Consider the following 13,565-nt stretch of genomic DNA (forward strand, 5'->3'; position numbering starts at 1 on the left):
GATCATCAGTTACATATTTGTGAGGTGATCAATATTATGTTTCTGGTACCGGTTTCGAAGCTACACAAGCTTTCTTTTCAAGGTACAGAACTCTCTCAGTAATCCGTCACAATTAGTGAAAATGGTGAATTATAGTACATGCAAACAAAATATGGTTAAATTTTAAACATATATTACGTAAAAACAGTTTTTACCAAGGAATTTAAACTTGCATCTTACACTTAATTAACTCAAATTGTTTATAAAATAACATACAATAATAAAACTGTTTTTTTAATTATTTAACCCAATCTGAGCGCAGAGGTTTACAAATCTTCTCACTTGAGTCAGGCACGCGGCGAACTACTGAATTCGACATACAAATGCCGAGAAACTAGTAAAAGTAATGGCAGATTATAGTAGTTGTCGGATAATCGAGTGCCGGATTACTGAGGGAGCACTGTATAATATAGAAATGTAATTAACTACAATTATACCTTGATAAGGAAACTCGTGTGGTTTCGAAACCGGTCGATAATAAAATAAATACAAAGTGTTTAACAAAAAGGATTTTTAGTTTTATTTAAATTATATAATAAGCAACCACAACATTAATGCTTCAAGCATAAATTTTATAAATTCATTCAGTGGAAATTAAATAAATAAAAATGTGATTACACGTACTTGGAGAAGGCCTTGTGCGCGATGTCCCTGCGGAAGTGGGCCCCGGGAAAGGTGAGGTGCTTACAGGCCGCCGTGGCCAGGGATGCGGCTCCCCGCAGGGTGGGGGACGTGGCAGCCACCAGGAGCACGCGGCCCCCGCTGGTCACGTACGCTCCGTTGGAGGACTGCGCCGTGCCGCTGTGGAAGATCAGGTGCGACGGGAGGCCCGACACCAAACTCATGCCTGCAATTAATTGGATAGTGAAATAACCATACAAATAGTAGAAATAGAACAAATTATGGGGCTTTCCATGTAAAGTGGGAAAATGACATAAATTTTGAATTTCCATTTATCACCTCTAATTTAATAACATAGTTAAACATCTTTTTTTTTTTTTTGCAATTCTTTACAAAAATATTTTTCAAAATAATAAATGATGACTTTTTTGTCTATGGAAAATATTACTTCACACATATTTACTATTAAAATTAAAATTAAAAAAAATATATTTAAATTATTCTTACCACTAATGACACATCCTTTGGTAGATGATTCCGGATACCCCTTGGAAGCCATTACCACTCCTACACTGTGGACTCCAGTTTTCCAGGATATATCTATTGAAGATAATTTTCCGGAACAACAAGCCTTAAATATTAAAAAATGTTTTTAAAATACGGTCTCCACTGTTGAAAACAGAAATTAAACTTTAAAAAATACACATTATTCTAATGTTTACTATTTCACCGCATTAAAATGATTACCTACTACATTTTATAATAGTACTATGCTGCAAGTGATTTGCAGAATCAGTAGGTATCAATGAGAAGGTTTAATAAGTAGTTTGCTTGAAATTTGACAAATAAACACTCAACTGACTATGATAGAAAAAATCCACAAATTTAATAAAAAAACTAGGGGAGAAATGTGATGTCACAAGTAAAAAAAAAGCGAGTATTTTAAAAATCAACATCTTAAAAAATTTCATTGTCATCAAAGTTTTTTTTAATAAGGCAATAAACAAAATTGCTTAAAATCAAACCGTATGAAGAGCTTACCTCCATAATCTGGAAAAGATCAGACTCCAGAAGTGGAAGAGTGACTTGTGTCTCCGGATCCCCAAACCGACAATTGAACTCCAGAGTCTTGGGACCAGTTGGTGTCAGCATCATGCCGGCATACAGCACTCCTAAATGCACGAAACGTAATCGTGAGATTGGAAATTATCGGATAGTGCAGAGGTTAGAGCATATAACACGTACATTAACATTTAAAATTAGCCAGATGTTTCTTTAATATTTTAAGGAACTTAAGTAGAGGATTTTTTATATGCACCACAACGGGTCAAGGAGATCCAATTACTACAATGGTGAATTACAGCACAGAACACCCAGGATTGAGAAAAACTCCCTAGTGAGGAAATTCAGCCTGTCTACAAACATTTGGACACACTCAAAACATTGTTGATTAAACTAACTGGCATAAGAAGAGGTACAAAAATTTGCGTAAAATTGTTTTTAGGTGTTGCCTAGTAGGTGAAACGGTTCAGACGGATGAATCTCACCCACATGATAAAGGTTTCAGCTCTTTTAATTCACAAAGGTAAACAGATGGAAGAATTGAGGAAATGTGGATGTTTGAACATAGGCAGAATGGTGAATGTTACACCGTGTGCAAAGTTGCCAATTCAACCAGCCAATGACAGGTCGTAAGCCCTGTAAATGTCTAGACTTCCATATTCCTTTCTCAAAATGTTTTCTTTTATGAATTATTTCCTATTTTATTTTATCAGTATGCTGCTAATGAAACTAATAAATCAAGTCTTTTTTTCTTGTAAGGATGGTAATGTGAGATGTATACACTCAAAACTGGACAGGAGTGGACTAAAAGAAATATTGTTTATTTGTTTTTTTTTTTTTTTTTTCTTATTAAGAATCGCTTTTTAAATTTCTAAGATCTATCCAAATAGTCTAATTTTAATATTTTATATTCAACATGAAGAACTTTTAATGCAGTGTATTTATTGAAAACATGATTATTTTCTATCAGATGATTTGCGAATTCAGAAAAAAAAAAAACTTAAATGAATGTAATCCCTAAGGGTTTATAAATAAACCAATTTCAAATAGGTGCAATACTAGTAGCACAAAATCATTATTCCATTTGGGGAAAAAAAACATTTTTTAAAATTATCCTCGAAATAAAAAGTATTCAATTCTAAGAATCATATGAAACCCACTCCATACAAATTTCCATGCTGTATTAATTGATTTTTGTAATAAAATATATCCTCGGCAAGGGTTACCTTAGTGAGAATACATTATTTTTAATGTTTTATACTGTATATAATGCAAAAAAATCATTAATAAATAAAATGTTTGTTTTTTATACAATATTTTTTTTTTAAAGGTCATATAAATTGTAAAATGAACTCCCCCTCTAAACACGAGCATCTTGCTCTATTAAAGAGCTAGAAATGTTAAATATAAAATGATCATAAATATTAGGGATGTAACGATACATAATTTTGCCGATACGATACCGATACCAATCATTAAAGTAAAAAATCGGCGATACCGATATCGGTGGCTTAATAGAAATAGAAGAAAAAAAACAAATAAATAATGAATAATTGTCTTTATTCTGCATAAAAGTTACCTATATTTATTAGAGACTTAACCTTGAGCAGGTTGTAAACCAAAATGTTAAATTAAAATTCGAAGAAAACATTTATTTGTATGGAATAATCAAGAATATTATCAAGCAATCAAGCGCTAATTAAGAAAGTAATTATCATTCAATTAAACAAAGTGGTAAAGTAAACCTATACACAAGATAAAGTCAGTAATGAAAGTTACGTTTTGGTAGATTTTTGTTAAGAAAACTAAGTTTGTTCAAATTATTAGCAGACAATCTGTTACGCAAATCATTTTGTATGAGACCTGCAGTTGAAAACAGACGCTCTGAGGCAACTGAGCTCAGTTGATAAGACAAGTATTATGGCTTTTCAAACTCTTAATATCGGCTGTATATAATTGGCGATGCCGATATATCGGTATCGTAATCGTTACATCCCTAATAAATATCATATTATATTGGTGTTAACATAAGTTGTGCTCGTGTTTTTTAAAATTTCAAAATGAGCATCAAAAGTAAAACAAAAAGGCAAAGGATATACGTCATTCGAAAGACAATTTTCTGCTCTACTTGTATATCTTGATATTGTGTTTACTTTTACGTTATATATATTTTATTTTGTTTGATTACAAGCCTTTAAAATAGAATGTCTTCCTTCTATTTGTGTTCAATCGAGGGAATAAAATAAATTCTTAAATAAATCAAATTTTAATATTTAAAAAAAATTCTAACTAAAAATAAAAAAAAACTTTTACCAACGTAGTGTATTCCTTCAGCCTTCAGTCCGGCGACGGCCTTCTCCAGAACATTCTTGGTGACAAATTCCTGTTCTTCCGGAGAGATCAGGGGACACGGGCAATACGCACCCATGCCCCCTGTATTGGGTCCAGTATCGCCCTCCCCGACTCTTTTGTGATCTTGGGACGGCAACATTACGCGGACAGTGATGCCATCGGTGAAAGCGAGTACCTGAATAGAAAAAAGAAATAATCAAGCTTGGCGGCAACTTTATTTATTAGGGTACCTACTTGTCATAATGTATTGAGATACTTTTTAACAAAATACTCTAGGTAGGAACTCACTATATTAAGTTCACAATACATGGTACTTGTATATCCTGTTTTTCAAAGAGTAGGGTCACAAACGCTGACCATTTGATTTACACAAGACATACGCACCTTACACGTGTAATAACCTATCCTTAACTATTCACAGCTGTAATTAGAATAATCAGATCACAAATATTATATGCAATTGTAATACCCGTATGCAGAGACAAAACTTAAGGTGAGGAAAGTACTTTCTACTTTCAAATGCAGATAATAACCCGAAGGTGAAGACAATAGAATGTACTTTCCTCACCTTAAGGTTTGTCTCTGCATACGGGTATAAGTCATTAGACAGAGGAGATTCAATAAAATATTTAGGTTTATATACAGATAAACAATTTAAAATAGAATAATCAAATCGAACATATTAAGAATAAACTAAAAAAAAACAGATTAAATTTTTTAAAACAATAAGAAATATAATCAGCTTAAAAGAACTTCTAAAAATATATTATTATTATGTCAATCAGTTTTGGAATATGGTATAATTGGATGGTAATGTGCAAATGACACATTACTAGGACAATTAATCATTGCACAAAAAGCTTTAATAAAAATTATCCTGAAAGTCCCTGTCAGAACGAGCTCCCTCAACATATACGAAAAACTTAGTGTTATGACTATAAAACATATTTATGCAAAAATTTTACTTATGTATGCATACAAAAATTATTAAATACCTCCCATGACACCAAACACAATTACTAGAGTTACTAGACATTCCACCCTGATGCTGCAAAAGCAATCGAAAATTAACACAAATTTCGGTAAAGAGGATTGGGCAACTTCTCCATTCAAGTGTACAGCCTACTTCCATTGTCCATAAGGACAATTAGTAAAGACTATCACTATAAAATCTCTATTAAAAAATGGATGGATTAGGATGCGCACGGATTGATGAGTGGATCAGGCCAAATAGGTAGAAATATGTTTTTATTTGGGAGTTTTATGTGTTTAAATTTTACATCTTTTAAAAAACACACACTATCCTGGATTCAAACTAAAGATATGAATACTTTTTTTCTATGATATAATTTGTTGCCCTTTAATGATAAGGAATATTTTTATGTTTTTTTTTAATATGTTTTATTTCCTTTTTTAATTTTAATTACTATGAAAAAAAAGAAAATACCTTATAATCTTTTACAGAATATTTTCTTTTCTCTTTCTTGCGTTACACAAAAATATTATAACTGTCTATTTATTATAGGAGTAAAAATTTATAAACATTTCTAGTATACCCACGAACAGGCCATGCCTTTGTGGGATTTTTTGTTTACTATTTTTACTGTTAATATATATTTCATTTCTATGTAATTATCCTTTATTTTTTTAATACTCTGTTTTACCTCTTATGTATATTGTAAAAAAAAACTTAAAAAAAAAATAATTAAAAAAATAATTTTAAAAAAAATATATGTTTTATATGTATTTGAGATTATGATTTAATTATGTTTAATAAAGCATGTTTCAAAATTATATAAAATGTCTCCCTCGACACAGGACACCCCCCCCCCCCAGTGAGGGGACATTACTATAAATGTTAAAAAAGTAATACATAAATTTTAAAAGAACAAATAAATAAATAATGGTTCATTTTCAACTTGGATCAAATTCATAATTATCATATTTTTTTACCTGCAACTGATGGTGCATAGGACACTGTATAAGTACATCAAATACAGAGTAAATATATATATTGTGGGATATTACTACAACCAGGTAACTTCAAAATCAGCATTTTTGAGTTACCCACTAAAACACATATTTGTATTTTGTTGTTCAAATCATATTAAGATGATTTGAATGCTTCACTTGTCTATTCATAGCATTTATGGAGGGTAAAAAATGTATTTTTAGTGGGTAAATTATTAGTTGATTTGATTTTTAAATTGTTTTGAACTTATAATGAATGTGCATTTTTAGGTTTAATTTTTGTTTAAAAAATAATTAAACCAAATAGGTACACGCTCATATAATAAATTTTGTAAAAGGCAATATTGCCGTATATGTTAGTAAAATAAATTTAAAAAAATTAAAAACGCACAAATGCTGATTTTTGAGAAATATTTAAAATTGGATTTAGTCTAGGGGAATAGACCATTACATAAATTTATTTACTTTCAATCATAATATCTTGCACGCATAATATCTTGCACACATAATAGCGCTGCGTGTTATGTTGTTCAGATGGTGATATGGAACTTTTATTTATATGATAATTTTTATTTTTGATGTCAAATATGTATGTTTCCACTTTCTATTATGTTGTATCCCAACTCAACTTACGAGCATTTTTATTAAGGACAGCAGAATTATATTGGATGTTTTGAATGAATCCATGTGTAAGGTTTATAGATTGATTGGCAACCGTCTTATCTCGCAATGTGTAGTGTTGCATGACTTCACTTCTGCAATATTGCAAACCTTTAACCTCAATAACATACTAATATGTAAATAGATTGGATATTGCCGATATATAACAAAATGAAACGCTTGTCATTAGACTTTAAATGGGAGTAATGCTTGTGCAGACAGACTTATTTATCAAAATGTTGCTGTGATAACGCTTGACAATATCCCATTTGAGAAGAGATAAAATACTGTCTGGAGACAAAGATAAAGGTCACATTTTATGCTTTCATTTATTAATTTTTGGAACTATAACAGATTTAAAAAAAAAAAACTAAACCTCTATTTTAGAGGCTTAACAGCAGGTGGGAAAGAAAGTTATGGAAATACAAAACTTAGGCCAATTGAGAAAATAATATTTCTTGTATTCTTTTCTGGCATCTGGCGGGTATCAAACCTGCGACTCCAGTTTCACAGTTGGTCGTCTAACCAACTTTTTGGGAAGTAGATTAAAACCATTGACAAAAATAATAACAGAAAAAACTATTGACGAGTGGCAAATTAGGTGGGATGCATCTCTGACGGGGCGCTGGACGCATACATTTTTTCCGGACATACGAAAAAGACTAAGCCTTAAGAAAATTAACTTGGATCACTGTGTTGTCCAGATGTTGTCTGGGCATGGTGAGTTTAGGTCAAAACTATATGACCTCGCACTAGTAAGAGATCCTGAATGTACTTGCGGGGAGCCCCGTCAGACGGCTGAACATATCCTATGGCATTGCCCGATTTTAGATACTGAAAGGGAAAACATACTGAACGGCTTGACAGAGGTGACGAGACCGATGTGGAATCCAAGCTTATCGGCTAATCCAACTAACGTTAAAGCATTTTTTCATTTTGTGAGCGAATGGGTAGAAAAATGGGAGGAACTGGGTAAAGGCCTACCATGAGTACTAAATCAGTTTAAGATAAAAGGATACATACTTGGGTACTAACATTGGTTGTCTGAACTGAACTCTTGTCCGTCTGTGTTGTTCTTGTCCCGGGGAAATGGAAAATTACAAATCTAAATAGTAGACTAACTCAAGAGAACCACGCGCCGACCATGCTCTAGGACCCGTTTCGTCTGCTTTAAGGTCTGTGAGATTGTTAGGACGATTAAGGTCTTTGCATAGGATTGTTTCTACTGTTGGTATTAGGAAAATGGTTTTTGCGAAGAATTTAGTACTATGACGAAAAGTAATTTCACCTGAGTTCGATAGGGATCATGTTAGGATCTGTGTTAGGATTTTGCCGGTAGTGTCTTGATAATTTGATGTTCCTCTGTGATTTGTTATAGATACGTATTGTTTTTCTTCTGTTGATTGAGTGCATGTTGTGTAGGGCAAATTATTCTAATGTTTCCTATATGTATTAGGGTTATTTTCGATAATGCTTTATGTACTTTTGACTATATTGTAAGCGCCCTCTGGGCGTTTGTTAAATAAATAAATAACTTATCTATTTGTAGCATTCATGAAGAAGGATAAAAAAATGTGTTTTTAGTGGGTAACTCACAAATGCTAATTTTGAAGTTACCTGGTTGTAGTACTTTTACCTCGCGATATACAGGGTGTTCTTTAAACCCTGTCACATTCGAAACCACGATGATCTGTATGAGCAAGAAGACATATTGGCACATTAAAATTAATTTTTAGAACGAATAAAGTTTAAAAAAATTAAATATTAAAAAAAACAAATGGTTGCTAACTTCTGCAGGAGAAAAACGAGGAGGGGGTAGGGGGGAGTCTGACACACCGTTAACCGCGCGGCCGCGCCCCCCTCGCTTCTCCCCTGCAGAAGTTAGCAACCATTTGTTCTTATTAATATTTTATTTTTACAAATTTTCTTCATTCTAAATATTTTTTAATATATGCCAATATGTCTTCTTGCCCATACTGATCATCGTGGTTTCGGATGTGACAGGGTTTAAAGAACACCCTGTATAAGAAGTACCTATGTTTAATAAATCAATATTCAGTAGTAAAAAAAAAACATCTCTAGTCTCCATTTTGATATCTACGCGCATTGACATATCAATACACATAGACATGCCCTGGTGACACTTAACTCATGCCTGCGCTCACGTATTTAGTAGTTCTTCGACCGTCAGCCAGGCGGGTAATAATATATGTGAGTTAACATAATTCTGTTCCCCTAAATCCAGTGAAAAAAAAAATGGGACAAAATTTTAAGGAATTTAAGGAAATAATCTGATTGGGATCCACCAAAAATGAATGTTGATTGTTAACGTTAAAATCCAATGAGTATCCTTCAATTTTTGGTAGCATATGCATGATGTTGAATGCAGCTCTGGTATAAATAAACAGTACTTAGTAACTATGGGTACGTTTTCGTGTAACAACTTTTAAAATATTGTACTTTTTTTATTTATTAATACTTTTACAATGTTTGTATTCTTTTTTATACAGAATAAGGGGGTGTCCCGTGCCGAGGGAAACATTTTACAAAAAGTGAAACATGCCTTAAATTAGTTATTTAACAAAGTCAACATAATAATAAAAAATAAAAAACCTAATTAATCTGTTAAACCTAATAATCATTAACATAATGATCAATATAAACTAAAATAATCATAAAAAAACGTAACCAATTCGTATAGACCTGTAGACCAAATTTCATGTACAGTACACAAATTTTACCTATTTGGCTTGATCCACTCATCGATCCGTGCGCAACCCACCTCCACTATCCATTTCTTAATAGCAATTTTATATTGCGAGTATTTACTAATTGTCCTTATGGATAATGGCAGTAGATTGTACACTTTAACCGAGCAGTAGGCCAATCCTCTTTGACCAAAGGTTGTTTTAATTTTTAATTGTTTTTGCATCATCAGGGTGGAGTACCTAGTAACTCTTGTATTTGTGAAAGAAGTAATGGAATAGAATGTTTTTAGGGCGCGTCTGTGTATTAATATGTCAATGCCTATGCGTTTTGTTTATTACATAAAAAAGTTTAAAATAACTATTCAAATACTTACGGACACTTCTTCTCCTTCCAGCAGTTCTTCGATGACTACAGTGGACCCGGCTTCACCAAACTTTTTGCTAACAAGTATCTCATCAACAGCCTCACAGGCGGCCATTTTGCTTTCAGCGACCACCACCCCCTTGCCGGTCGCCAGACCAGAAGCCTTCACTACTAAGGCAGGGAATGTAGCACTGGTATAGGAAACATAATATTGACATGAAAATATTTTCAGAAGATTATATTATGAGCAGAAATACCAATGTGACTATACTATGGGTATATACAGGGTGTTCTTTAAACCCTGTCACATCCGAAACCACGATAATCAGTATAGGCAAGAAGACATATTAACATATTTAAAAAAATATTTAGAATGAAGAAAAAAAAATTTTCCCCTGCAGAAGTGAGCAACCATTTGTTTTTTTCTATATTTTATTTTTTAGAATTTTAGTCGTTCTAAAAATTTATTTTAATGTGCCAATATGTCTTCTCGCTCATACTGATCATTGTGGTTTCGGACGTGACAGGGTTTGAAAAACACCCTTTATATGCTAGATTTATGATTTATCTTATACTCTTGAGAGAGATTTCTGTCTATCCTTGTTTATTTTCAATATACTGATAGTAAAATTTAAAACATTGTTTTAAAAACTTTAAATGTCACAAACCAACAGCCTAAATAACAAAGAAAATAATACAAATAGTATTTTTATGTACCAGAATACACTACTGTCGCAATATTGTATTTTTAAAACTTAAACAAATATTTTTTATAAACTATAAACCGGAACCACTTTTTAGTTTCGAAATAAAACAGTAAAAAAATTCATTTAAAAATAAATTGAACATTAATTTAACAATGTGTTTAACAGTATTATAAATTGAATGTAGTTTTGCAGAAAGCGCCAGTATACAATTTTTAAAAATTGAGATATTGATGTTATCGGGTGCAGTAAAGGTCAATTCTATGTTCTGCTTAAAACAACCAGACCGCTTTCATAAAAAAATGGTATCAATCACCTTTTGAAAATGGTGTCGATCACAAAAACGGCATTTCTCAATTTGCAGAAAACAACCACAGCACTAGAAAAATCTTACGGTACTTTCAAAATCATTAAAACTAGTCAAATACATAATTATATTCTTGTGTGTTAAATTAAAAAAAAACTAATGTTTTCATTGTTTATCATTTGTCAAAATCAAAAACATTCGAACTGTTGTGTAGATTTGATTATTCACACTTTTCACAGAGGTGCTTATTAACTCAGTTTCACTTTTCTATGGCTGGCTGCTTTCTGCATAACTAAGTTCAATTATACTATTTGTTTTTTGAATTTTCTATGTTGCTATATCACGAAGTATAATACATGAAAGTGATAGTGAATAATCTTTGTCACAATTTTTTTAACAATTTTTTTATTGTTCAATAAATTAAGTTACAATAAATAGAAAACAATTGTGCATTTTCACTAGTGGAATTTTAATGGTGAAATGTCTTATAGTTATCATTGGTTAAATTCAACTAAGGCTAATAATTGTTACTGATAGCAGAGGGTACAAATTAATGTGCTATTCTTCATAATGCTTGCCTTGTTGGTAGTAAAATAAAAATTTTAAAAACCGAGATGCACTCACATTTACAGCAAGGTAGTTTAGTGATTTAAAAAAAAAAATAACTGGACTATTATTTAGCTTTCTCTAAGCCAAAAAGTTTTTTTTTACGAAAATCCATACTTTCATATTTATAGACGCACAGTTGATTAAATGGTCAACGGTGAAACTGACACCGCGGGTTCAATTCCCTGTTAGTTGCAAGAAAAAATCCAAGAAAGATTTTTCTAAATTGATCTGGGTGCTGTGGTGTATTTTTCATAGCTTTTTTCCATATCCTCTATTATTACACATTTCTAAAATAGAGCCTTAGTAGGTAATTCCTCGAAAAGTCGTTATATAAAAGTAGTTCTATACAAATATTTATCATCATTGATTGAAATGTTTGACCACAAAGTTAATGCTTTGAATATATTAATATCATTCCAGACAATTTCGGGTAACATTAAAGGGCATTGTGGTTTTAAAAATAGCAAACTATCACATTGATATTGAGTAATGATTGATTTAATAATTATGAACATGCCAATGAAGATTACATTGGGTACATGTTTAACAGGAAGCTAGTGAAAACCAGAAATTTCCTGATAAACGATCTGAAGACAATGCTCTTAGACTGTTATAATAAAGATACAAATAATGCAATATGTATTTTCAGAAAACAACATAATCCACTTGATGTTTATTATATTCCAAACACTGAATTGCCATTCGAACAGTTGAGTTGTGCCTGTTTGTCTTTGTCTGGTTCTCAGACGAAACCCCTTTTACGATGTTTGAATCATCAAAAAGGGATTCAATTTTTTCTAAATCTTTTTGTGGGAGCCTTATTCTTACCTCGTTGATATTTATATACAGATGCCATGGCATGCCGTTGATGATAAAAATAAATGCAGTAAAGGACCAGTTATATAAAAATGAGATTTAAATGCCTTTTTTTTCAAATGCAAATTTTATATTTTATTTTTGTAAAATGAATGTAATAATCCATAAGGGTGAATAAATATATATATATATATTTTTTTAAAACTATTCAGAAGTGCAGTAAGTAAATTGGCATTCCTTCTCTTTGCAATGCTTCAGTTTCTAAAAATTAATTGTCTTACTTTTTTATGAAGTCTTTAGCAGCCTCTGGTTCTGTGAAGGATTGATACTTGGCCGTAGGAATATCATGTCGGAGCATGAAGGCTTTGGACCAGTCCTTGCTGGCCTCTATGATGGCCCCGGCCTTGCGAGGGCCGAAGCAGAAGATTCCCGCGGCACTGAGGACATCGGCGATACCATTGACCAAGGGATCCTCGGGGCCAACAGCAACGAGAGAAACATTGTTGGCTTTGCACCAGTTTGCAATAGCCTTCGAAAAGTGTCAATTTTAGACAGATATCACCACATTGAGGAGAAATTGTATAACCCTTTAAGGCACAGGTGCTTTTTTATTTTATTTTATTTACACAGCATATTAGAATTTTTTTTTTACAAAGTTCAGACAAAACATTGAAAATCATTTAATTTTTAAGAAAACTAAAAAAACTTAGTGATCTCAACACTAACCACCGTGCATTTGGGTAAGGTGATGCATTATTTCAAACTATAGTAAAAATTGCTTTTACAAAACAAACAACAATATATTAGAGAATTGCAGACTATGAATGCCAATCGTGGGCTCTGTACGCATATTATCTGTACGACTTTAAAGTTTCATTGACTACGTTGAATAAAGTATTCACGGAGACTGGACTGCTGAACACATGCAAACCACGAGCCTACTGCGCGATATCACATGATTAGCTGATTTCACACTATGGCAAAAATCCACATGGAACAATAAAATAACATAGGGTGGATTGATATTTATTGTATTATAATTGTTTTTTATTACATTTATTTATTTATTTAATGGCAGGCAAACGCAATAACCAGCACACCATGAAGTTGACTAACCCCCACTTGATTTTCTTTTGCAGGATTTTTACCTGGAGTATCTGAATAAATTTTAAATAAATACAAAACATTGGCTGTGTGATGTAATGGACGGCGCATTTGCCTACCGTGCAAGAGGTCTCGGGTTTGATTCCCGACATGGTTGATATGAAATATTTATTTAAAAGGGTGGTTTCACACTAGAATGTTTCACAGTCCAGGGACTGGTACCTGAAGCGTAAGACTGATCATCTTAC

At 32.2% G+C, this 13,565-nt stretch overlaps 1 protein-coding gene across 2 annotated transcripts in view; it reads right to left on the minus strand.

Annotated features, from left to right (window-relative positions):
- The window catches only part of Gart (trifunctional purine biosynthetic protein adenosine-3 Gart), a 37,449-nt gene that overhangs the window by 20,875 nt on the left and 3,009 nt on the right, over positions 1–13,565 (minus strand). For both annotated transcript variants that reach the window (XM_088241863.1, XM_088241862.1), the window contains exons 3-8: positions 12,495–12,742; positions 9,788–9,968; positions 4,036–4,249; positions 1,702–1,832; positions 1,168–1,291; positions 664–886 (exon numbers count right to left, since the gene is read on the minus strand). In XM_088241863.1, the coding sequence (XP_088097989.1) occupies positions 664–886; positions 1,168–1,291; positions 1,702–1,832; positions 4,036–4,249; positions 9,788–9,968; positions 12,495–12,742 (1,121 nt within the window). The remainder of the gene's footprint in view (positions 1–663; positions 887–1,167; positions 1,292–1,701; positions 1,833–4,035; positions 4,250–9,787; positions 9,969–12,494; positions 12,743–13,565) is intronic.

Source organism: Micrasema longulum, unplaced genomic scaffold (assembly GCF_059751315.1).
Source record: "Micrasema longulum isolate JH-2025_06_02 unplaced genomic scaffold, ASM5975131v1 h1tg003124l, whole genome shotgun sequence".
NCBI lineage: Eukaryota > Metazoa > Arthropoda > Insecta > Trichoptera > Brachycentridae > Micrasema > Micrasema longulum.